At 45.9% G+C, this 25,678-nt stretch overlaps 1 protein-coding gene across 1 annotated transcript in view; it reads left to right on the top strand.

The window, feature by feature from the left end:
• Window positions 1-25,678, top strand: part of Plpp3 (phospholipid phosphatase 3) — a 75,798-nt gene that overhangs the window by 34,082 nt on the left and 16,038 nt on the right. The window contains exons 2-4 of the mRNA XM_005072183.4: window positions 1,196-1,353; window positions 15,016-15,296; window positions 15,691-15,748. Of these exons, the coding sequence (XP_005072240.1) occupies window positions 1,196-1,353; window positions 15,016-15,296; window positions 15,691-15,748 (497 nt within the window). The remainder of the gene's footprint in view (window positions 1-1,195; window positions 1,354-15,015; window positions 15,297-15,690; window positions 15,749-25,678) is intronic.

Here is a 25,678-nt window from a genome sequence, read left to right as displayed (position 1 = left end):
GTTCTGGTCCTGGGCTTTCCTTGGATCAGAGCTAAAGATTTTGTTATTCATGCAATGGAGAGTCATTAATGGCACTTTAGTAAGCCACTAACAGGCTCATGGTAAGAGCCTTTCAAGCTTTTCAGCCAGCCAGGACTAATGGCCCCCGCTTTTAATCTCAGCACTTGGGAGGCAGAGACAGGTGGATCTCTAGGAGTTCCAGGTCAGCCTGGTCTACATAATGAGTTCCAGGACAGCCAGAGTTACATAAAGAGACCCTGCCTCAAACAATACCAACAACAACAAGAAGTAGACTGGTGGATGCCTGTAGGAGGGAGTCACTGTGGGCCAGGCACCCTAGGAGAAGGTGACTATAATACTCATGCAAGACTTATGTAGGAAATTTGCTGTATGCTTCAGGGCTTTAAGAAACTTCTGGGCAAGTGGTAAAATCTATTAGTTGTGACTTTTGAGAGAATGGAAGTAGGTGACCACTGATAACCAGTCACCGCTTTAAGAATGACCTTGTATTTCTGTGCCATTGGGCTCCCATCTGGGATATCAGATGGAAGGGTTGAGCTCAACTCTAGTCTATGCCTCTGAACAGTGAGGGAAAAGACTTGAAAATGGCATCTACCGAGCCAGCCCCTTTGCCAGAGGCTTTATGTATAGGAAACAACTGCTCATCACACACAGTTACTGAGAGGTGAATGAGGTGAGGACAAGAGCCAGATAGCTAGGAAATGATGAAAATAGGGTTCAGCTCCAAGTTGTCTGACTCTGGTGCCTGTACAACTGTGTGGAACAGGCATGGTCCTCAGATGAGCATCTCAGAGCAGGAATGGTTAGGGCAGGAGACGTCACCTTGAACATCATTAGCCTTGGGTCATGTCACTCATTTAAAAAAATCTGACTTGAACTTTTAGCAGGGTATGGAAGACACCTTTCCAACTCTTCCACTACCTCTCTTTGAGCATTCAAGGGACCAAAAAAGGTGGAGGGAATGCCACTTTCCCTGTGGTGATAAAAGGGGAGAAGGGGATCCGTGTCATGAAAGCTCCACAGAGGCTGCAGAATACCACAAATGTAGGAGTCGTATCAGCATTTCTGTCTGATGCTTGGGGTAGTCTCTGCTGTAGGATGTTCCCCTTTGGCTCCTTCTTGGCACTGACGTTTTCTCTTTTCTCTTCCCTTCCCCTCACTTGTGTTCCCCCAGCGGCTCTGCCCTTCCTCATCATCGAGACAAGCACCATTAAGCCTTATCATCGAGGGTTTTACTGCAATGACGAGAGCATCAAGTACCCCCTGAAAGTCAGCGAGACTATAAACGATGCTGTGCTCTGTGCAGTGGGGATCGTCATTGCCATCCTGGCGGTAAGTGTCCTGCCTATGCCATACTGATCTGACCGCCTCCTGTGTTGTACTGCAACATATCTGAGCCATGGGAGGTTTGCAGCCAGCCAAAAGAGATTTCCACCAAAGACAGAGCTTCATCCAGTATGATTTTGTCTTTTGCAGCTAATACTATTTCTGGAAACCAACGTTTACTGGGAGATAAACATTTAGAAACCCCTTCTAAAGTATTTGATGTACACTATCCTCATGATGATCTGATGGAGTTTAAATATTTGTTTTCTGTTCTACTGTCCATGATAGTTAATAAGTTGTGGAGTTGAGACTGGAACTGAGACATCTCTTACACAGAGGTCTCATCTCTGAGCTACCGTGCCATGAGGTTGAGTCCTATTCTTGTCAGCTAGCCAAGGTGTTTTCTGTGCTCTTGCCTCACCTTTGCTCAGCTGTGGTGATAGTGACCATGGCCTTGAAAATTTCTAGCATACTGCCCCGTGGCTGTGGTGGTAAGATAAATAGAACCTGGAATTCAGAGCACTGGATCCAGCCCTCACCCTCGGCTAGAAAGCCCGAATCTTTAAAACTGGAGGATGAGTGTGCTGCTTCACAGTGTCACAGTAAAGCATAAAAGATCATGAGTGTCTTAGAGTTCTTACCTCTGTGGTAAACACCATGTCCAAAAACAACTTGGGGAGGGAAGGGTTTATTTCAGTTTGTATTTCCGGGTAACAGCCCAACACTAAGTCAGGACCGGAACCTGGAGGCAGACACCAAAGCAGGGGCCATGGAGGGATACTGCTTGCTGACTTGTTCTCCATGGCTTGCTCATCCTGCTTTCTTACAGCACCCAGGACCACCAGCCCGGGGGTAGCACTGCCTGCAGTGAACCAAGCCCTCACATATATATCATCCATCAAGAAATGCTCCACAGGCCACTTTGGTGGAAGCATTTTTCTCAATAGAGGTTTCCTTTTCCCAAATGACTCTAGCTGGTATCAAGTTACTATAAAACTAGCGACACAGTGAATATTAAAATATTTAGCAAACTCTTAATTGCTGAATGGGTTACTGGGGTATCCGTATAAAGTCCATCCTGACTCGTGTTTCCCTTAAAGGATATAGCCCTCATGAACAACACTGCAGAAATGTACCACACACAGGCTGTGCCAGGGTCCAGGATTCTTTCGAGTAGTACTAACTAGCTTGTGGGAATTTGGGTGTGGTCCACCTGGGCCCTACCCTCTTTGAGTGTGTCCATTTGAGATAGGAGATGGGGAGGGTCATTCTTTGAAAGCCGCTGTTATGGTTTGTGAGGTTTATAGTTTTACAACTTCTACTCCTCCAGCATTTTCTAAGTTTGTACTCTGCCCTTGAACTCCTGCCACGTGGGTGAAAAGCAGAGGCAACACATCCACTAGGAGCTGTAGATCCTTGAATTGCTCTTCTGTGGAACTTAGCTTGGAGGTGGAACTTTGGCCTGCTACCCCCATTATGCAGATGGAAAATGGATAGCCCAGAGGGGTTAGATAAAGGACATACTCAGAGCCTATAGCTAGTAAAGCCTGGGGTTCAAGCCTTATGCCTGGATGATTTCAAAGCCCCCCTTCCCATCCATCAAACACACATTTCAGGGTGGCTAATGGCTAACCTCTCCAGATGAACTGATTGCTTTAGGGAATAGATAGGTACTTAGCTTAACTGGCCTGGTCCGAGTTGTGACAGGTAAGCTGCTGATAACACAAGTTTTTCTTGTGACTTGCCTACTCTAGGGGTTGGGCAATAGCAAGGGAGAGATCGTAGAATTCTTTCCAATCTTTAAAAGAAAACCAACCCATTTGGCAGCCACAGTGGCTTGGGAAGGTGAACTGAGGATCGCTGTTCAAAAGCTAAAAAATGAAAGGTCCAATTTACTATTGCTCCAAATTGATGGTTGTGGGAATGAGTTCTCCAGGAAGAATGGCTTTTCCTGAAAAGGGCATTTGTTGTGGAAGGCAGATAATTGTAGAGTATGTCTTGCTGAGGTTTGAACAGGTGTTCTTGACAGAAAGAGGATTGGCTAATTGAATGCTTTAAGAGAACACATTATAATCTCGGAGTCTTGTGATAAGAACCGGTCCAGGACAGGTACATCACGTGCTATTCAGGCACTCCACCAGGTGTTATATTCCCAGCATGCCCTGGGGGCTGCTCTGGGGTACACAGTGGAAAGTTAATTAGCCGCCTTCCCTAATGTGAAACAAGTGAAAGATTGGTGTCCATCACCCTCAGAACCCTCGTCCATAAAATCAACATGGTGTTCACAGTCCCTCAAGAGAGTTAAACACCCTTCACAGTGCACTATATGAAGTGTGCAGTCGTACGAGGGAGCAGCTCTTGGTCCCTCCAGGCCCTGTGATGGGCACAGGACATGTTAAAGTGACTTCTCCAGAGGCTGTTCTCTCCTCCCTGTCTTTCTTTTCCCAAGCAGAAGTCCTGGTCAGCTGTTCTTCTACACCAGTATGCCCCCTCCAGAGGTCCTAACATTCCTTATTTCTTTTCATACCTGCTCCAGTGTCACCTTGATGTTTTCACTGAGATGTTCCCTGGAGAACCAGGTTTCCTTGACGCACACCTGTGCTGGGCCCTTTATTATAGGATAAGCAGTGATGTCTGACAGTGAAATAGGTTTCAATCAAACCATTGTATAGTTCAGAGAAACACCAGGCACACACACACACACACACACACACACACACACACACACAGAGAGAGAGAGAGAGAGAGAGAGAGAGAGAGAGAGAGAGAGAGAGAGAGAGAGTCAATACCAGGCACAGTGACATTTACCTAATAAATGTTAGCTGTTCCTTCATTGCAAATGAAAGCACAATGTCAAAAAATGGTGGTGCAACTTAGCCAAGACAATATATGTCTAATTAAAATAGAGCCTGGAAAATAATCCCCACTTCTGACCATGGGTTTGCCACTCTTTTCATGTCATTAATTAGCTAGGTCTGAGGCCCCTTGCCTCTCAGTCCTCTTTGCAATAGGACTTCTACCTCCTGCTCTAGCTGCCAGTACATTTCAGCTAGAGGCACGTGAGTCATGTGTGCTCCTATCGCCGGTAGAGGTCTACTAGTCTGCTTCCTTGCCGTAATGCCAAGAGTGCACCTGGAGAAAAGTTCAGGGAAGACCTCAGAGGCAGATGAATAACTTGCTTTGGTATGCTCGCTTCTGGAAAAACTATACAGCAGCAGCAGGACACATTTCCCACTCTCCCAGCTTGCCTGCCCCAAGATCCTGGCTGCCTTCACCCAGAATCGACTTCTGACCAGAGAGCCTGAGGTACGGACGGTCAGGCAAGGGAGCAGATTTCAGAACTGGAAATCTAATCAGCTTGCTACCGACTGCCTGCCCTGGACTTTCTGTTCCATGTCAGGTTTGTTTCAAACAGCAAGAGGAGCCTTGACTGATTCGCTTACCCTTGATCCAGTTTGCCCAGTCACCACAACAAAGGAACGTGCTGAAGGGGATCAGGGTGGCTTCAAGATGCAAATCATCAGACGTGATAGAGAGAGCAGACACCTTTCTGAAGCAGAACCTGTGGAAAAAACGTCGTCATTTTGACCTCTTTTTCAGATGTGTATCAGATTCTGGAATTATAGCATAATAAGAATTCTGTCCAGGTCCACGCAGCAGCAGTCCCTACCCTGCCTTGAAAAGGTTTAATGACTCTACCAGCAGTCAGGCTAGGAGCAGCCCATAGTAAAATCCATGTCCTATTCAGCCTTCCTTCAGTGGTGCCTTGTGTTGCCCATCAAGAGTATTGTGGTCAAAGGTCTTAATATGGCCCCCAAATGGTCATTGTTCTGCTTAATAAGCATGGACTCGATACTTGCCATGATCAGATCCCAAGGTGGACTCACATAGATTCTTTATATATAGGAACTGATGTGTGGGTATATCATAGGTCAATCTCCCTCTCTGCTGACCATAACATGCTACGACCCTCGAAGACACAGTTGTGCAAAATGGTCCTAACTTCAAAAAACACTTAGGTTTGTGTCCCAGCTTCTATTCTTCCTTGTTTTCACTTGTGCTACCAGTGAGCAAGCCACTGAAGCTTTCTGAGCTACACTTTCCTGTTCTGTCAAAGTGGGCTAGCCAGCCATTAACTCCCTGGGCTTATTTTGGCCTTCAAATCAAGCGCTCTTATGTGTGTGATCAGTGAGCTCCATGCTTGCTCTTCTGTAGCGATGCACAGTTTGTGGAGTAGCTTTTCTGCACACTCTCTTTTTTGGCCCCTGGTAGTCATTCTGGGAGAATGAATGTTAAGAGCTGAGCCAGCTGGGGCTCAAGGATAATCAGTGACTTTCCTACAACTGGCAAAATCAGGTCTTGATCCTCCGGCCAAGGCTTTTTTAAAAGTCATGACACCTCCGCTGTCCTCTGTAGCCTGCATCCCTTCCACAGCTATTTCTCAGGCCTCTGACGTACCAGGTGTGTGGCACATGGCAGCGAAGTGCACATTGTTCATGGCATAGGCAACAAGTGGTGGTGCATCTCCAACAAGCCAATAGTACCTTCACTACTCATTGTTCTGTCATGGGATTCCTGTCTCGGTTTGGTCCCTCCTGCTGGATGACAGGTTCCTGAGAGACAGAGGCCAGGTTGTCTCTGATGCAATGTGATAGGCACTGAATAAATACCAAGAAAGTATCTCCAGGGACATTCTTTGGCTACTCCCTTCCCCACCTTCCAAAAATCCCAGAGAACTCTGAACCTACCTCTGGCCCTGTAGCTGGGATGCTGACTTACCATGTCCATTTCCAAGTTTGTGTCCCATTAGTGCACAGGGTGGGGACTGGTCCAATGTGATGTAATGTTGCTGGTTGAAGATGCAGGCTATGGTGCTTGGTATAAGTGTACAAAAAAATCACCGAGGATGCGTTAGCATTGGGCCTGAGACGCCTGAGCATCCAGTTTGTTTCCCAGAGTTAAGTACAATCCTTGTGGAACATGGGAGCATGCTCAGTGCCACATGCAAATTTCTTACTGGAGAGACAAAAAGAAGAGCTTAATACCTCCAGGGTTTGTTTATTCAGGATCGGGCTTCAGTTGGCCCTGCATCTGGACTTCATTAGTCCCCCCCCCACCACCATCTCCCTTTATCTTCGAGAGTTCTGCCAAGAAAACAAGGTCCCCAACATTGCTCCTCATTAAAGGTTAGTTGAGTTTTCAACTGAAAAAAGAAAAAAATAAAGAGGTGAAGCTGTGCTGGCCCAGCAGTGAGTTAGTGGGAGACCCAGTCCCCCATTTACAATCCACTCCATCTGTGCAATTACGAAGACCACCAACAGAGAGAGGCCACATTAATCCTTCGCCTGTGTTGTCTCCTGATCAGATGGCTGCAGAGACCCTCTTATCCCTGGGGGCTTGTGGGAGGGGGCATGTACTTGTGATTTAACAAACATAGGCATTGACCAGCACTGTCTAGGGTTTCGCTTGTTCTCTCTCCAGCACCCGAGCTCACTCTAGTACCTAGAAAGAAGTGAGGCCCATAGCAGTTCCTCTCTAGTTAGGTACAGCCCTTAGCATTCATGACTATTTGCAAACAGTGTCTAATATGAAGGTGACGGTCGTGTCTGTCTCGATCGTTTCTGTGGGAGTCAGAGTGTGGAGAGGTTGTCAGATCCTTCTATGGGCTATCTGAGGGACTAGAAACTAATTGATCTTATCTTAAATGCTCTTCAGCAGCTATGTGAGGCAGGTATTATATTCCCCATTTTCTGAGTGAGCGAGGACACTGAAGCCTCCAGAGGAAAGTGATTTCATCCAAGGTTACTATGCTGAATAAAAGTGAAGGCCGGAATTAAAACTCAGGTCTGACTTGCTTAAGGCCCAAATATTCTAATCAGCATTCTTTTGTTGTTTTTGTTTTATAGTCTACAATATATTTGGTGCTGTGTAGAGTGTTCTTTGTCTTTCTTTAGTCAGCTATAAAAGCGTTTAGTTCTTGGATCTTGGAGCGCTACATGTGTGGAGACAGAACATACGGGCCACCGGGCAAGTGACCACTGGTGAGCGGATGTAGCAGTGATTGTGTGAAATGATTTGACTCAACCCCCACTACAGGAGAAAAAGAAGGAAGAAGAGGAGCAATAGGAGGATGAAGAAGAAGACATTGACTATGATGTCCTACTGTGTGTAGGTAGATGTTCAGTGGGTCTTTCCCACACACCGCACAGTCCCGGTGGTTGACACTGTGGTACATAAGCTGCTGTGTAAGATGAGATTTTTGTCCTTGAAACGTGTAGTCTGAAGGGAATACAAGACAAGTGCCAGACCAGCTGTGCTATTAAAGCTTCAAGGAGGGAAATGAATTAGGGAAAAATAAAAAGAGTCAAGGTAGTGGGCCCTAGGGGCAAGATTGCTTTAAGGACAATGCAGGTCAAAAAATTTCCCTTTACTTGGGACAGAGAAATAAACAGAAAATTTTATTATTTTCTCCTGCCTTGAGGTCACCAAATGTAGACAGTATGAAGTGCGAAGTACCCGGGAGTTCAGGGGAAAAGGACTGTGGGCTATTTTCACACACACAGACTTGATCATCATTTTTAATGAGCACGTGTCCTATCTAGTTATCAGAAAACTCTCAACCTGCTGATACCAGCACCACCCTCAGGTGTGGATAAGGAGCCAGGTTTAGCATAACGAGCTAGGTTTAGCATGCCTAGTTACTCCAGGTGTAAAGGTGAAAAAGCCTAAACTCAGTGCCAAGACCAGCTGGCGCTTGAGGTCTGCTTTGAAGGGGAAGGATGGGATTTTCATCAGAGACTTTGACTCGCAGGGAGAAGGGGATTTCTGAAACAATGGAGGAGATTTTGCAACTCTAGTGTTCTTGCAGGAACTGCAAAGCAGACCTGTTTGTCTGGAGAAACAGGCAGAAGGGCGCTGACAAAGTTCAGGTAGACAAGACTGGGGCATGATTGTCCAGGTCTTTGACTCTGAGGAATTTTCACTCCAATTAATTGATAGAGATTGACAAGAATACTGTTTTTAAGTTAGTTTGGTCGGTTTTCTAACCATGGTAAGAATGAAGTCATGGTGGCAATACAAGGGGAACAGATGACATGAGGGACCTTGAAACAGGGCAAATAGGAATTGCTGGCAGGGGGATAAGGGGAAGGGAGAAATCTTAAGATTCTGGGTCTTTGAAGTTAGGGTTAGGGACACATGGAACAGGAGTACGGGGTGAGACAAGTAGTTTGGTGGCAAAGGGCAGGACTGGGTTTAATCTTGGGCGTGGATAGTTTGACTTACGGTATCAGGTCCACTTGGTGAACTGGCAGAAGACCGGAACAGGATTGATGGGGGACATTTGCCCTTTAGGAGATCATCTTCACAGAGCTGTCAAAGCAGTTAAAGTCACAGCAGAGAGCTGGGGGTACAACTCCACCAAAGACTCGGATTTATTGAGTAGAAACCAGATGTGGAAACATTGGAAATGGAGAGTGTGGCTTAGAAATAGGAAGAAATGCACAGTGGTGCAGTGTTAAGGGAACCTGACGAATTCAACATGGAAAGGGAGTGTGGGATTGGTAGTGTACAACACTGTTAGAGAGAGCTGCCAGGAGGCTCTCATGGACTGGCAGAGGAGCTCTTCAAGGAGGCCTTAGGCTGTAAGGTCCTGCCATTTGGGAAAACAATGGCACTTGAAACTATGTTCTTCATGAGGCTAATAATGGACACAGGGTAGCCACACTGATTGCAGCCATAATGGGCTTCCGAGCTCTCTCTCTCTCTCTCTCTCTCTCTCTCTCTCTCTCTCTCTCTCTCTCTCTCTCTCTCTCTCTCTCTCTCTCTCTCTCTCTCTCTCTCTCTCTCTCTCTCTCTCTCCTCTCTCTCTGGTCTCTTTGTCATTCATGTCTTTGAGACCAGAGTTGTCACACCCATAGAGCCCAAGTGCTGAGGATAGTTGTGGGAATTGTCCCATCATTTACTTGTACTTAAGTATGGCAGTTTCTTTTAGTAAATGGAACATTTGGTGTCAAAGAAAGTACAGTCTCGTTCCTGACTCCATCTTGAGAGGCAGAACCCAAGTATATTATCTTTCCTTTGCCTCAAGATTGAGAAAAGACTAACAAAAATGATTCTCCATCATCGAATGTTTGTTGAATGAATCTTTTCTGGGCACAAAGAAATTTGTTAACCCACAAACATGAGATGTAGGGGTTGGAGTAGGGAAAAACAAAAAACTCAGGATGGTGGCTAACAAGGACATAAATGTACAAGCATAGTCCAGGAGTAGACGATCAAAGCTGTATTGTCTCTATTTTGGGGGTATGAGGACCAGCTACCTGCTACGACTTTAAAGAAACACTTTTCTTGGTACCATCAGGAAGACCACAGGCGTCAGAGGGAGGATGCCAGGTGCTGGCGATGGGGCTGCCAAACTGTCCCCCCCCCTTTTTTTCATTCAGAGTGACTCATCAGCCTCCCTGACCTTCACCACTCTTACTTAGAAAGCGTTGGTAATCACACAGTGACCCATGGAGAGCTGTGAGAAGCACTCCACAGTGGAGGGAAAAGCGCTTTGCAAGCTGTAAAATGCTGTGTAGATATTATTAAAGCAGGACAGAATATAGGGACATTAGCCCTTCAGAGTCCACAGGGGAAGGCTTCTCAGTCTCCAGAAGAGGTATTGTTAGGACATCATGTGTAAAAATGTTACTTTCCTTGGGGGTGATTTGTAATTAGAGCGGAATGTTTAAAGTAGCACAGAGCAGCCAAGTGGGGGGTGTGAGGGGGTCCTTTTGCAACGGTTTCTCTTCTCCTGTTTTGTTTCCTGGAAGGATCAAAACCAGCATCACCACACATGTATTTTCTGCTTCTACCCTGGCAGGCTATGCTCCCTACATCCAGATTGAGCTCTTTGAAAATATATTCTTAAATAGTGCTTTGATTATTTTTTATTAATATTATTATATTGCCCAACCCCTCCTAACCATGGAAGAGGAAGGACAAACCAAGATGAAGCTTTGGAGGTGCAGGCACTTGACACATCACCTGTTGAGTCCCCCGCCAGTCTCACGGGGTGGATATTGATGCTGTTTTCTATAAGAGAACACCTAAGCCCAGACAGGTGAAGTCATCTGGCTGAAAAGTAATAGATGGGGATCACACGGAGACTCGCTGGCTCCTAGGTCTGTGGCTCTTTCTCCATACCATGTCCTGCCCTTCCCACTAAGGCTGGCCTAATGTTCCTCTCCATTTCCTCTCCAGAACAGTTAAACATCTAAAAAGATGCAGGGTAGCTGGGCTCTTCTTTTTTTTTTATTAATATTTTTTTATTTTCCATTTTAAATTTAGATAAGAAACAAGGTTGCTTCACAAGTCAGTACGAGGTCCCTCTCCCTTTCCCTCCCCTCCTCCCGTGCCCTCCCCCCCACCCCCGTTATCCCCTCATTCCCCCAGGGAGGGTGAGGCCCTCCATGGGGGTGTCCATAGTCTGTCATTTCATATAGGGCAGGGCCTAGACCCTTCCCCAAGAGTTCAGGGTGAGAGTGCACCTCACATTGTTCTATGGGAGTCCAAAGTCCGTGTGTATACTTGGGATGGGTACTGATCTGCTGCCCAAGGCTCAATAGATTACCTAGGTAGCTGGGCTCTTCTTAACCACAAAAGGCAGGATGGGGCTCTCTCTCTCTCTCTCTCTCTCTCTCTCTCTCTCTCTCTCTCTCTCTCTCTCTCTCTCTCTCTCTGTCTCTGTCTCTGTCTCTGTCTCTGTCTCTCTCTCTCTCTGTCTGTCTCTGTCTCTGTCTCTGTCTCTCTCTCTCTCTCTCTCTCCTCTCTCTCTCCTCTCTCTCTCTTACAGTTGGAGACAACTTCCCAACCACTGGCTTGCTGGCCAGGACCCATCCCTTTCTGTCCCCTTGTAGCTTAATTGCCATGCTTCCCTCATGTGAGTTTCCACTCTCCAGGCCAAGGGCCTTAAAAGGCAGGTAGGGGAGAGTTCTCTGCCGGCCTGGCAGCCAGCCATCACCCCCAGATCTGCTGCAAGCTGCTTCAGAAAGAGATCAACATGGAAGGCATTTTTCTCCAAAGCGAAATTTACATATCAGAACCTTGCTGACTGAGGCAGAAATGAGGGCCCAGGGGGTGGGGACCAAGCCTTTGGAGGAGGGGGGCATGCTTATTTTATGACCCAGGAATGAAAACATTGTGAATAATAAATAAAGTCCGAAAGCAGTAAATCTGAGACTCCAAGTAGGAGAGTAACATGTCAGGGAACGGTTTAAGCCCTCGCCTCTCCTGCAGAGGTGCAGCCCAAGTCTCATTAAATAGCCTTTAAGGGTTAGGATTACAAGAAGCTGAGTCCCCCTGGTTCATAACGATGATTTATGGCTGTGTTGTCGACTCCTCGACCCTTCTGTACAAGGGGATGGAGAAAATACATAATTTGCTGCTCATTAACTGGGCAATCTGTCAGGGCGGCTCCAGAAGCCATGTGGTCCTGGAGCCTTGTGTCTGCAAAGTGGCTTCAGCCGGGCTGTCCTGGGGACACACAACTGCTCCTCCACCAGAGAAAATGGTTTTGATAACAATAGAACTAACAAGCTAATCTCTGGGTATCTTTGGCCTGAGAGACAGTGGGCTTTATTCCTGTCCTTTACCGGACTCCATCTTTCAGAGCCCCGGAATCCCCATCTGTGCAATGGGCTTGTCTTCTGGACAGAGTTGTAGACCAAACAAAACAGCAGTTCAAAGGAACTGTGGGAAATGGCTGCTGGGAGGACACCATTGTCAAGAGTTTGAGGTAGCATACAGTCTCTTTTTCCCTCTTGATCTTTCCTCACTTCCAGAACCTTCTTTCACTCCCTGAGATGGCCATACCATAGGAGTTTTAGAATGTAGAAGAAGTTAGGGCTGATGAGAGTACTTGAGTTGTAATAAAACCTTTTCTCCCTAAAGAAAGGGTACTAAACAAAAGTGATTGTGGTCTAAAAACCAGTATATCCACGTAAAAAAAATGCTTGTTTACAGTAGAAACCCACATGTTCTTTCTTACCATGAATAGAAAATTACACCAAATGATGCTTGAGCCAGAATTTCAATGTCTAAGTCAGTGGCCTGGGCCTGGAAACTTGGAAGCAATCTAAGGGCAGGCATGGTACCCAGGGCCTTGGTTCTGCTACTTGCTTGTAGGTGTTTTTTACAAGCAGCCTTCCCCTGCTGTTGTCTGTTACCTGTTGCCTCTGCTTGGTGAGGAAGCTAGTTTGGAAGCTAGCACAGCAGAGTGGAGGGTAAATGACCTTATGGTTCAGAAGTACTAAACTAGGATTCTGCAAACAGAGAACCTATTCCAGATTCACTTGGTGGGTGAGGACTCCAACCGTGGCTGCTTGATTCTCATTCAGCGTCCGTCCCCCTCCATATAAACACCTGAGTGTGATTTATAAGAATCAGAAGGAGTCAGCGAGCAAGACTGTGGTGTGGTAACGGACATCTGGAACGTGTTAGTCTGTAGGATTCCGTAGAGTAGAAGTCTAAACGGGTTGGAAAAGGGAATTGGATCAGGAATGGTAGAAAAGAACGTTGGGCACAGAGGGAGTGCACCTGGGTCCGATCTTTGGGGGCAAGTTAATTCGGGCTCTAGTCTTGTCAGCATAGAATGGCTGCTTTCATATGTGACTTGCCACACCTCTCAGATTTTAATCTCTGTGGCCTGTTATCAGAGGGACATTGATTTGCAAGGATTAGGGGACATTTCCAGTTGTGCACCTCTGAGTATTGACTCATCTCCTGCTCCCTGACATCTGTCTGTCTGTTCCTTCAGTAACCGTTTCTGAGCACCTATGGGGAGTTAAATATTAGTTCTGCTTTCTCAAGGAATAGCTAGGCAAGTAGGCTGACTGGACTAGCCTTTAACCATCCCTATCCTGTAGATCCATCCTCAATGTGATCTGGGAAAAGTATGGCACTTACAAGCACGGTACATTTGTCAGCCAGGGCTCTTGTATCAGCACCTGCTTGTCCCTGGACCCTGATGGTGTGTTTACACTGTGCACCATCCTTCCCTACACTTTGAGGCCTTTGAGGACCTAGATTCAACTCATGCCTTGTTGCCTTACCCCACTGTAAAGGAATAACGGAACCTCTGCAAAGGAGTGCCCCAGATGTGCCGATCTATTGCTTCCCTTGTGGTTGTGAACATATCTGCTCACTGAAAGGGCGAGTGTGGTTCATCGTCCTCCACGGGAGGAAGTGTGAAAGGGAATTTTGTGGTGAGTGATGAGCTGACCATCCCTGTCCCTGGCCGGGGGTTGCAACCAGGAAGTGGCCACAGCTGTGCTGTGGAGTTAAGAAAGAGGAGCAGGCTGCTCAGTTGTGCATCACCCAAGGCAATTTAATCCAGTGACAAAGAGACACTATCCACATGTGCATCACCCAAGGGAATCTGACCTAATGGCAAAGTGACACTGTCCATATTCACCTTATAGAGTGACAGCTGGCCCATGCTTATTGGAAAGCCAGGCAGTTTCAGTAGCAGTGATATGTATTATGTATGTATGTATGTATGTATGTATGTATGTATGTATGAATTACATCGTGGCATCGTGGCATATGAACCAGCCTCCTTTGGCTTTCAAACCTACGGAGACAACAAAGCCTGACTGAGGAATCCAGACACCTACAGGCACCATATTGAATGAAATGTTGGTTTTTATCTTAGTGTTTTTGTCTGCTTATTTTTGAGACAGAGTCTCACTATGAAACCCAGACTGGTCTTGAAGCCTTGATCTTTCTGCCTAAGCCTCCCTGCGCTGGCATTGTAGATGTATGCCACTGTGCCCAGATTAGACCAGTGGTCTTGTTATTGTTTTCATAATACTTGATGTGTAAAAAGGAAAATGAGGCCAGAGATGTCACTCAGTGTGGGGCCTTGGGCTCCATTCTCGGTGCAGAAAATTAAATAAGTAAATGTTACACAAAAATGATAAATGAAGTCTCCCTTTCTGTGACTCAGCACATTTCCTGCCAATGCTATCTCGTATAAACCAGTGACTCTGCAAAGGCCAGCAGCCTCCTTTTATGGGGAAGGTGGCTGAACCCTGTGAAGCTTGAGGGTTAGGGCTCAGGTGTGTGAGGTAGGTGGCAGGCAGAGCCTGGACTCACTCAGGACCCGCCTGTGGTAGTCACTGTGGAAACACCCATCAATGCTCTCACCAAGGCAGAACCCTCACCAGAGTCAAGCTAGTACTAATAATGCTTCCCATGTCCCAGAACCCCAAGTTTTGCTGGCATGGGCCCCTGACATATAGCCACTCTAAATCATGCCTTTAGTCTTTATTTTCTTTTGTTTTCTATAGTTGAGAGCCTTTTTTGATGTACATATATACACATACATCAGTCTCATGCACCTATGTATATACACATATTTATACTTCGTGGGTTTTATTATCCAAACTATGGCAGTGTAAGGATTGTTTTAAAGAAGGAAATGGCAGCCATGTCATTCACGCTCTGATTGTTCCTGTTGTGTTTATTGAAATATACATATTTAGGTAGGAAGTTGGGATTTTGAAGATTATACTTTGTAGTTAAATACTGAATATATTCTCTGGTTGTCACTAAATGTGGCCTGCAGCATCAGCTCTGAGAATGTCTCAGCTGTCCTTGACTTCCTTATTGGTTTCATTTCAGATCATCACAGGGGAATTCTACCGGATTTATTACCTCAAGGAGAAGTCCCGATCCACCATTCAGAACCCTTATGTGGCTGCTCTCTATAAGCAAGTGGGTTGCTTCCTCTTTGGATGTGCCATCAGCCAGTCCTTCACAGACATCGCCAAAGTGTCCATCGGGCGCCTGCGGCCTCACTTCCTGAGCGTCTGTGACCCGGATTTCAGTCAGATCAACTGCTCTGAGGGCTACATTCAGAACTACAAGTGCCGAGGAGAAGACAGCAAAGTACAGGAGGCCAGGTAGGTCGCCGCCACCACACAGACACAGCAGGTGCCCTTCTCGATACGGTGTCTCTTGTCTAGAGATAACCTACTGAATACCCTGGGTGCTGGGCTCTGGTTTAGATGAGGAGAACTCATAGCCAAATGATTGAGACAGATGTGTAAATACATCATTGTGATATAGCATTGGTAAATCCATCCATCCATCCATCCATCCATCCATCCATCCATCCTTTTGTTTATTTATATGTGCCTGCTACGTTCCAGGCAAGTCTCCAAAGCACTACCAAGGATGCAGACATGAACAGGATCTGTGTCTACTGTCAAGGTTAGAGTCTAGGCAGGGTAGACAGAAGAGTGAACGCTGGGGATGTGAATATAGTCTTTTCATGGTCCTCTCTTGTTCTTGCAGGAAGTCCTTCTTCTCGGGCCATGCCTCCTTCTCCATGTTTACCATGCTGTATCTGGTGGTAAGTTTCTGTCCTCTAACAGGAGCAGAGCCCGACCATAGCTTACCCCCATGGCATCACTGAGAACATAGTTCATGTGAAATCCTTGGGGAGAAAAAATGCTCCGAACATTAGCTCTTGTCAGAGCTCAACACTGCCATAGCAGCAGTCTTGTTACTTTCTAGGCTTTTTCTCTTTTTTTAGATAAAAATATGTCACCCTGCTGCTAGATAGGAACTGTGTGTCCATTTTGAAATCATAGAGTGATAGAAGATACTCGAGTAGTTGTTTATGGTATAAGCATTGCTTTCTGTGAAGCCTCGATTCCCTTGGTCTTTAGAGTAATCTTAAGTTACAGATACTGCTCTGTAGTGGGAAAAGATTACTAGGCCCAGAGAGTCCAAGTGAACTGTTAAATTTACAGAAGACCCAGGCTTCTGAGCTGGCTCCTTGTGGTGTGCACCGAATGGGTTTGTTTCCATAGTACACCGGTAGAAAGACTTCCGGGAGTTCCATTATATCACTTCAGAAAATTTTAATAGTCATTTATATAGATGGTGACACGCCTATGGCAGTCAGAATTAATCCTCTCTTCCACCCTTACTTACCTGGCTTCCAGGGACTGAACTCAGGTCGTCAGGCTTGCTGTATTGTCAAGTAACAAGTGCCATCTCACTGGCCTTCCTTATCTCACTTGCCGAGAGTGATTTTGACTTTTACAAGGTACCTCTTTGTCCAGGAGGACACGAAGTGTAAAATACACATTCCTATTTCTTGGGTCCAGAGACAGTGAGAAGTGTGTCTCAGTTGCTTTGCCTTGGAGGGTGGGGATGTGATTTGGAGTCATATGTTGCCCCTTCCTGGCCGGCTTCCTGGGACATACTCAGACAGTGCAGGTGGACAGCCACTCTAGCTGCCTGGGGGACTGCAGGCCCTGCTCTGCTTTCTTTTAAACATGGTCTTCCCTGCCTCTCCTCCCCCCTTGAATGAGGTCCCCAGCCAAGACACTTCCTGTATTCAGCTGCTCCAATAGAGTTCAGAGCGAAAAGGTATGGAGAGGTCAGACATAGCTCTGAAGAGTGTAAGCCGTTCGGAAAAAGAACATTTGATTTCAACTTATTTAAAAACATAATTGGGAATTGGAAAAAAAAACAGAGTTTGTTTTGTTTTGCTTTTTACCCCCTCCTTTCCAAGTTCAGAGGCCTCTGGCTTCCCATTACCCAGGAAGGTGGGCCCCAACCTATAAAAACATTCGACCTGGTCCTTATTTATTTGCGAACGGCACTCCCCTCCATTCTTCATTTGCTTGTTTTTGTTTTGCTCTTTAAAAGGATAATTTAGCAGATATTTAGGTTTCTGTTCCATGTGTGTATTTTACCAGGGCTGGAAGCAATTTCACAAATGTAATTTCAGGATTTTGTAACAGTGCTTAGGAGAATTGCGTGTTCATTCCCCTACCCCTACCCCATGTCCCTTCATTTTATTCCAAGAGAAAAATACTGAATCCCTTTGAAGCCAGCACTGGGCAGGATGTTCTTTGCAGTTGCCCAGGTGTGTGCTGGCATGTTTGGGGTGCAGGTTTGGGGCTCATGCTGTGTGCCAGGCACTATGCTTACAGTTCACAACAAAACATTTGTTTCCCTTCGTAGCTTGTGGGCTTGACTTTGATTATCTTGTTTGTGGAAACAGACTTGAATCTGAGAAGTTAGTAAGGACATCATACAGCAAGGAAAACATAAAGGGTGGTCTTCCCCAAGGGGCACTGTGGTTTCTTCTCATTATATTGGCTACCAAAACCAAAAAAAAAACAAAAACCTGAAAGCAAACCTTCTCAGAAAAAAAGCGAAAGGAATGTGAGCTTGAACTAATTTCAACTCCACCTGAAGGAGAAGAGACCTGCCCTTCTTCACATCTGCTGTAACACTTGGGGTGGTTCCACACCCTCCCCTGGCCTGGTTCACTCCCCTCCACAACCCTCACTAGCTGTGGTCACAGAAGGGAATCTGTACAAAGGATGTCTGAGTGAGACGTGCATTGTTATTGAAGATTATTTATATCTCTTTGATGGAGAGAAAAATTATAGTGCCTTCTTATTCTTATTGCTAGAAGAAAGGGAGGGAAGCTGAGAATGAGAGGGGGAGAGAGAGAGACAGAGACAGAGACAGACAGACAGACAGAGACAGAGAGAGAGAGAGACAGAGACAGAGACAGACAGAGACAGAGAGAGACAGAGACAGAGAGACTGAGACAGAGAGACAGAGACATGCTTAGCCCTTGTCTCCTGGTATATGATCTCTCTCTCACACACACACACACACACACACACCTGATTACATACATACCACAGGATCTTAGGAACTTGTGCAAAGATGCACACATTCAGTGTTGGTTCCTTGAAGATGCCAACATGTGCAGATCCATACACATAGCCCCCTACCCCATCCCACCTCTGCCAGAATAATCTCAGAAACATAAAAGCTGAAAATTTGAGCAGTGCTCTTTCCTAGAAACTTGGTTTTGTGTGATATTTCACACAAGGAAGTTTGAAGCCCACTGTCCTAGAGTGGAAATCTTGTGATAGGTCAGACAGCCCTTCGGCCCTCCCCCAGTGCTTTTATGTTGGACTCCAGGAAGTGCTAGAGTAGGGCTTGGATCCTGACCTACCTCCATGGACCCTGAGCTTTTTCTAACAGCCTGAGACCCACAGCTTCACTGGAGTACTGGGGTTAGAACCATATGTGAACCTGTGAGTGCAGCGCTGGTTGCTTTTGCCTCTAGAACCAGACAGATGCGGACTCTGCTATTAACTAGTTGTGAGTTATGAGGGAGGTACTTCACAGCCTCTATCTACCCATTTGTAAATTGGGGACTGTCACGTCTATTTTGTAGAGTGGCCGCCACTTTTGTGATCTGGCCCTAGGTTCTCCATCTGTCAAATGAAAGCAAAAGGATCAGGGACTGATGCTATTTATCACTTAGTCTATGTGTTTCTATTTTGAAGAAGTTTAAAGTCTTCTATGTGATGAAAAAGAGAAAGGAATGTCTTGAGGGTCAAACTTCTGTTCGTGTAACCCTGACGTTCAAAGACAGGAGCTGACTAGAAACCCCAGGCATCCCCACTGCAGGCCAGTCAGCTTCAGCCAGCAACAGAAGCATAGCTTTGAAGGGCACTCCAGATTGGGTTTGGATTTTCAAAATGGGTGGCTTGGAAAACCTTGGCCAAAACACCAAATTATCTCTAGGCATGGAAGCTTAAGGATGAGGCTAAGGTTTGTTAGGGATTGATGTAGATTCTAATAAAACCAACCAAAACAAAAACAGCACATAGAAGCATACGCCACGCCTCCCACCTCAGGGCCTTGTCCTACATCCCAGAGGACCACATCTAGATTGATCCTCTGCCTCCATGGTGGTTAGCTGGATAAGACACCAACACTAGGGCAGACACCAACTTAGGTAGCACACCCGTTGTCTCCACTGTGCTAGCAGACTCTTAGATACCCTCTAGGGCTCCTGAGACACATCAGACCTGGGGCCAGCCACAAGGAAATGACCCATTCAGCATTTGGCAAATATTTAGTGAGCAGCACATTCGTCAAGTACCATGATAGGAGTGGGAAGATGGAATTTGGTGAGATGACGAGGTGCTTCAGAGTTCAGACAGACACCCGGGAAGACAGCGATGATGGCTTGACACCTTGTGTTCAAGGGCTCACGAGATGAGGAGGTTATTATGGCTATTTGGGACTGTGGTGCCCTGGAGCAGATAGATGAAGACAAAGCCAGGGAAGGCTTCCTGAGGCCTTCGTCCTATGAAAATGGGAGGAGCTGGAGGGACCCACAGTACGCAGAAGCACACCCTGTGCCTGCTGCCTCCAGAATGTCAGGTGCTCAGCTGAGTACTGCTTGGTGACCGGAAGGCAGCAGGAAAGGACACATTTGAGAGTCGATCACTAACGCCCGCGGTCATCAACTCCACCTTTCACTTCAGTGCACATTAGGTGCAGCGGGTTTACATCCAGGCTCCTCCTTGGAAGACAGCATCTTGCCCTTTGTCCTTTTGCAGGTCTCATTCTCAGAGAAGCCCTCCATGATTGCCCTGTTTAAAATAGACAGCGCATCCTCCATCACAAGCCCTTCCTAACCCCGCTCACATCCTTAACAAGTGTGCAGTGAGTGTTAGATGAATGAATGCGTGTTGGTGAATCTCAGGTCATGAGACTGTCAGAGGTCAATAGTCTTTTCCATTCCAATAATTTTCTTCTCATCCTACTCATGGACTTGTTAGATTACTAAGAGTCATGTGGTCTAGGGACAAGGCTTTCACCTCTTTCCTGGATCCTTTACCCATTGGCTTTTTCTGTGTTGTCCTGTGAGAACTGTTTGTATGTCACAGGATTTGTTGGGTACCAAGGAAACAGGGAAGTGGCTGACCTCCGACGGCCACATTCTCCAGGCTGTGGTTGTTAGTCATTGAGGTTTTGTTCAATACGTTTGAAATCCCAGAGCATGGGGTCTGGGGTGCCCATGAGGCATTCCCACAGATCCTGGAAGAACATGTTCCAACCTCTCATAGGGACTTGATTGCTGTTTCTAGGGGCAGAAAGGCATAAACCACTGTACCAGATGTTTTCCCTTTCTACTTCATTCCATCTGTCTATTCACCCACCCATTTTTGGGCACTTGTGATTCAGGACCTATGTGAGCACCTGAAAACACCAAAGGTGCTCATAATTTGTGGAAAAAAACCATAAAAGCACATAGTTGTGACTGAGTTAGAGAATCTGCCTGGTTCAGGTTGGGAATGGATGGAGCAGAGAGGAAGAGCTGTTAGCTCTACAGATTAAGTCAGCACAGAGACTCCCAGGCCAGTGCCTTCCACTCACTTCTACAGGCTGTATGTCTGCCATTGAGACGTGGGAGTTTATAAATGCCTAGACAGGTGCAGTAGAGGAGCCTGAAGCTCCAAGTAATCCTGGAGCTTGTCTCAGATGACAACCGCATCACTCTGTTGGATAACTTCTTTTCTCCAAAGACTAAAGAGAGAAGTTCATAAAATCAAGACTCCGTGTAAAGCAGTAATTTCCTTACAGAGACAGCAGATATTAAGTTAGATTGTAGACTCAGAAAGGCAGTTTTTCTGTGTAATTCAGAGCTCCCTGTTGCCTTGAGCAACATGGCCTCTTCATCTGTGCCATGGGCTCCCTGGTGTCCACCTAACATGATGATTGTGGCAGTTGCTGGTAATTAAGCTTCTAGCCCAGTGTCTAACTCAGTGCTTGGCAGAGTGGCCATTTCCTTTCCTTCTCTTGATAGTGATGGAAAAATGAGATTTGATTTTTCTGGAAAGGAAGAAAGTGTCACATTAAAAAAAATCTTTTGTCTTCAAAGCAGTTTAATAACTCTACAGAGGGAAACTGGTTTACATCATGTGGCCTTCCGCCAAGCACAAGAGCTCGGACTAGGTGGGGAGCCAAGGAGGAGACTGGAGAGCAAGAAAGTGTCTCACTCTGGGTGTGGGTGACTTATGCTGCCTCCCAGAAAGCTGCCTTTTCACTCTTCAGGCATATGTCCTGAGAGCAATGGAAATGAAGGGAGAGGACTGTACAGACCTGTTTCTCCAGTATGCAGATCACAGCACAAAACACAAATGACTTAGCAAGAATTAGGGAGTCTTAGAAACAGCCTGGCTCACACACCAGCCTTAGACCCAGGTAGACAGGGAACTCAGTATAAGGAGATCTTGTTGGAATTCCAATTCTGTAGGAGCCCAGATTTAAAGCTAGGGCAGAAGAGAGTACCATTTATGGATGGGATGTGAATGCCAAGGTTCCATATTCATTCCTTTGGGGAGGGGAGGCAGATGTGCACCATTTATTGTAATCCTCCTCACATACCCAGCCAACAGTTCTGTTTTAGCAGCTGGAAGCACAAATCCAGTACCAGCAAGGAAAACTGTTAGGATATAGGAGTATTGTTTATTACTGGTATTTTTTGCTGCAGAACATATTTCATTAGCGTGTGCCTTTCCAGTTGTTGAATACAAATACACACTTGCAACATTTTAAAAAATGAGCACATCTTGGTCAGCAGTCCCAGAGGACCCGGGTTCAATTCCCAGCATCCACATGGCAGCTCACCACGGTCCAGCTCCAGGGAGTTCTGACACCTTCGCAGATATTAAGAATGAGCACTTCTTGAGCTGTGTAAGAAAAGAGAACTTCAGAAAAGTAGAGTGACTTCGCTGGGGCCCACCTGTGCAATCTAGTTGTTCTCACTGCAGAGCTCACCTCTTGTACAATGTCCCAGTAATGCTTCCTCAGCTCAGAGTCCATCCTTCACAGAGAGAAGCAAACACAGTAGCAGCTTGGATGTGGTCAGGGTAACTCTCACTCTGTTTTTGACCAGCTTTCCTCATTCCTTTCCTAAGCAACTTGCTGTTTTTGTTTGTTTGTTTGTTTTTGTTTTTGAGTGTTGAGGAATTTGCAGAAGTTCCTGCAGGCCCTCTCTGATACTGGGACGTTTTGGTTCAGGATTGGAGGCATGCATGGCTGCCCTGTGGTCAGCAGGGTTTAATGTCCTCTTGAGTAATTTGAACCTGTACCAGGAACTGGGAATGAGTGGAGCCTCTAGAGAAACTTACTGTCCCTAAGCTCCAAAAGATATACAGAGAAACTCCTGCACACTCCTGAGTTGACTCTTGTGAACTGGGCTAGGCACCAGAAGATCCCATCCATTTGGTGGTGGCACTGGTAGTTGTGGTAGGATCCCACTATCAGCCACAAAGCCTCTTGCCACTGCCTAACTAATTTCAAATCAATTGCATCCATTAAGTGGAAGGTCATTGCACAAGGTCTTTCTTTAGTAATTTATTTGTTTTGGAAAGATTGTCACAGTCATTGGATAACTATTATGTCAAGGCAAAGGGGTGTCTCCGTTGTGGGCATCACCATGGCCAATCCTGACCATGAGGCCATTGCTCCATGGTGTTCTAACCCTGAAGGATATGGAGGCACAAGTTGCCTTTGCTGGCTGTCATTCCCAGTCCATGTGAGGAATTCTTTTCCCATGGCCCATACTCTGTTCCCATTCACAAGCACTCCCTTCCTCTCTTCCTGGAGCTATTCTGATGCCTGTCTCCTCCCCAGTTCCGCTCCCGTAGGAGATTTTTCTTTTCTGGAGCCCCCAGCCTGAAACCTCTGAGTCAGTGGCAGGGGAGATGTAGCCTTGTCCGGTTGGCAAGCCCGCCCTTCCTCTGCCCCACCCTGGCTTCCAAAGCCTGTGACCTAAGTCTGCAGGCAGCAAGCAAGGGGAAGGGTGGGATTCTGTACAAGTGTTTTCTGAGGTCTGTAGCTTTTTCAGTGAAGAATACTGAAAAAAACTGTTAGAGGTGATTAAAGAATAAAATCTGGCACTAACTGAGTTGTGTGCTGTGCTGTGTCCTCTATCTGTGTGGCCCACAAATCCATACCGCTGCCTCTAAGACAATTGCTATTATTCTCCTTTACCTGAGAGTAAACTGAGGTATGCATGAGGGCATTCGGGTTAAAACCTGTGCTCTCTCTGTTATCCACCTGTCTGTCTAGAGCTACTGGAGGAAGGCAAGCCTGAGTGGGTACATAGAATGTCCATTCCTCTTTGAACTTGTTTTGGGTCACAGCGAGACCAACAGAATTTCCATCCAGGCTCGCATAGTGAGACACTGTGTAATTCAGGCAAGTCTCAAACTCACAAGTCCGTTGGCCTGTGCTTCCTGCTGGATTATAGGCACCACGCTGCTAACAGCTGAGTCTTTTGGTTCATGATGTCATTATTGCAGCATGAAGGAGGGAATGGCCAATGGCCTGATACCTATAGTGTCACTATGTGGGTACTGGGTCACTATGACATTTACATTGCCTATGGTAACCCAATGATCCCTATACTCCTTATGAAGCATCTAGATTATTCTTGTTAACCTTGGTGCCTTGCTTCAAGCCAATTTTCAAATTTCTAATGCTTTTTCCCCCCAGTAGGTAGATATTCTCTAAAATAATTGATTTCAGAATAAACAGGTCTTTTCCCCTGAAGGGTTCAAAATCTCTAATAATTTTATAAGCATTGTGACAGAATTAAGGAATTAGTATACAGCATTCGCCTGTCTATGTTGTCAGACCCTTAGTATACAGTGTGGAATACAGTTTGAGAGGAATTGGTCTGCCCAACAAAAGGCGTATTCCCTGGCTTGATTCCCAAGGCCCTCTGCAACCTTATTTCTCCTTATACCTCATATAGCTTCTCTCCAGCTAGGCTGGACTGAAATACTGCACTCACAGCCCTCACAAATCTCCCTTACCTTCCATCAAAGAGTCTTCCATCTTGATGGTTCAAATCCATCATCCTTTGCCCTTGTCAATGACACTAGCCACCTTCCACCCTCTTTCATTATGTCTGTAAGACACATTAGTACACTTACTGTACCCATAACTGTGTACGGAGTGGAGATAAACGTCTCATTTCTTTGTCCTTAGCACCTATTGTAGAATCTATCAGTCCATTGCTCTGTTCTTTGGTTTTTTTCTTCAGGTGTTCTAGAATGTGTATCAAATTCTAATTGAATTTATACATTGATTGTTCTTACAAATGAAGACTCTAGATCTCTATTCAAAGTGTCCTTTGCGTTCCTTACTCCACAAAGGAAGTTTTGGGCACATTAATTTATATTCATTGTCTTTAGCTTTGGGATGGTGATTTTGTTGCTTCTTTTAGGTTTTAACTGGTTATTGTTGATATATGAGAAACGCATTGATATTTTTCTTAAATTCGCTTAGCAGACAACAATAGTATCCTCTCTTACTAGTTTTTACTCAGTACTTTTACTTTCCTAATATTAGACACATTGTGTGGAAATGATGGTAGGAGCCACCTGCTGTTTTCTGTGGGCGCCTTTGTATTTTCCAGGTAGTTGAGGATTTTGTTCTAGACAAGGCTCTCTGCACAGCCCAAATGCCTCTCTGTATCCCCTTAGCCTAGCCTTCTGGCCCTTGACTTGGTCCTTCCTGGCCACCAAAAGGAAAGTGCCCCATTGTCTCTGGAAGGGAGATTTGGCCTCTGCCTCAGGTCTGCCATGTGGCTAGCAGCCCCTCCCTCTGCTCTTCCCTTCTCCTGGCCTCTCCCCTGCTTTGATTTGTAGTCGGAAGTTCCCCCTTGTTCCTCTTGCTTCTTCCCTCTCATTTCCCAAGTTCCCACAGGAACCTGGGAAGTAGGTTGTGCCCAGAGGTTAAAGCGGAAACTCTAGCAAGATAACTTCAGAGGGGACAATACCCAGTTGACGTCATTTCATCTTTCCTTGGGCCAGAGGTGGTGTTTTGGGTGGGTTTTTTTTTTTCCTTTTCTTTCCTTGTCTTTTTCTTACATTTTTCTTCAGGTTACTCTTCCACCCCACCCAGGTCCTGTATCTGTCAACCTCCCCTTGAAAGCCGGCTGGCATTGTCTGACTGGTTTATGTTTCCTCCTTTGCTGATGCCCAGTCCTACTGATGACCTGGAAGCGTCTTTTGGATAGAGTTGCTTACTTTCCAAGCAGGAACACCCCTTTGCTGGGAGTGACCGAGAAACTTACTGAAAGCCTCGTTGGTATTTTATTGCTGTGGCAGGGGATTGCTGGTTCCTTGGGACTATGCAGCTGTAATCCCAGAGAAAGCTCACAAATGAATTAGTAAATTGTTATCAGTTCTGCAGCAAAGCCTTTGCAAACTTTGGTTACTGCTCTCTAAGTAGTGTAGGTCCAGAAGATAAGAGGAAAGTCACACTTATTAAATGCTTGTTGTATGCCTAGCAGTGTGTAAAAACCATTCCTATGTACTATCTTACTCAAGTCTCTTATCCCTCTAAATAAACTCGATTTTTTTTAATGCTATAAAAACTAAAGATCAGTGGCTGGCATCATGTCCAAGTTAAATACTCTATCCAT

The sequence above is a fragment of the Mesocricetus auratus genome, unplaced genomic scaffold, assembly GCF_017639785.1.
Source record: "Mesocricetus auratus isolate SY011 unplaced genomic scaffold, BCM_Maur_2.0 Super-Scaffold_100014, whole genome shotgun sequence".
NCBI classification, from domain to species: domain Eukaryota; kingdom Metazoa; phylum Chordata; class Mammalia; order Rodentia; family Cricetidae; genus Mesocricetus; species Mesocricetus auratus.
Note: the sequence above shows the minus strand (reverse complement) of the source record. Positions and strands in the feature narration are given on the sequence as shown.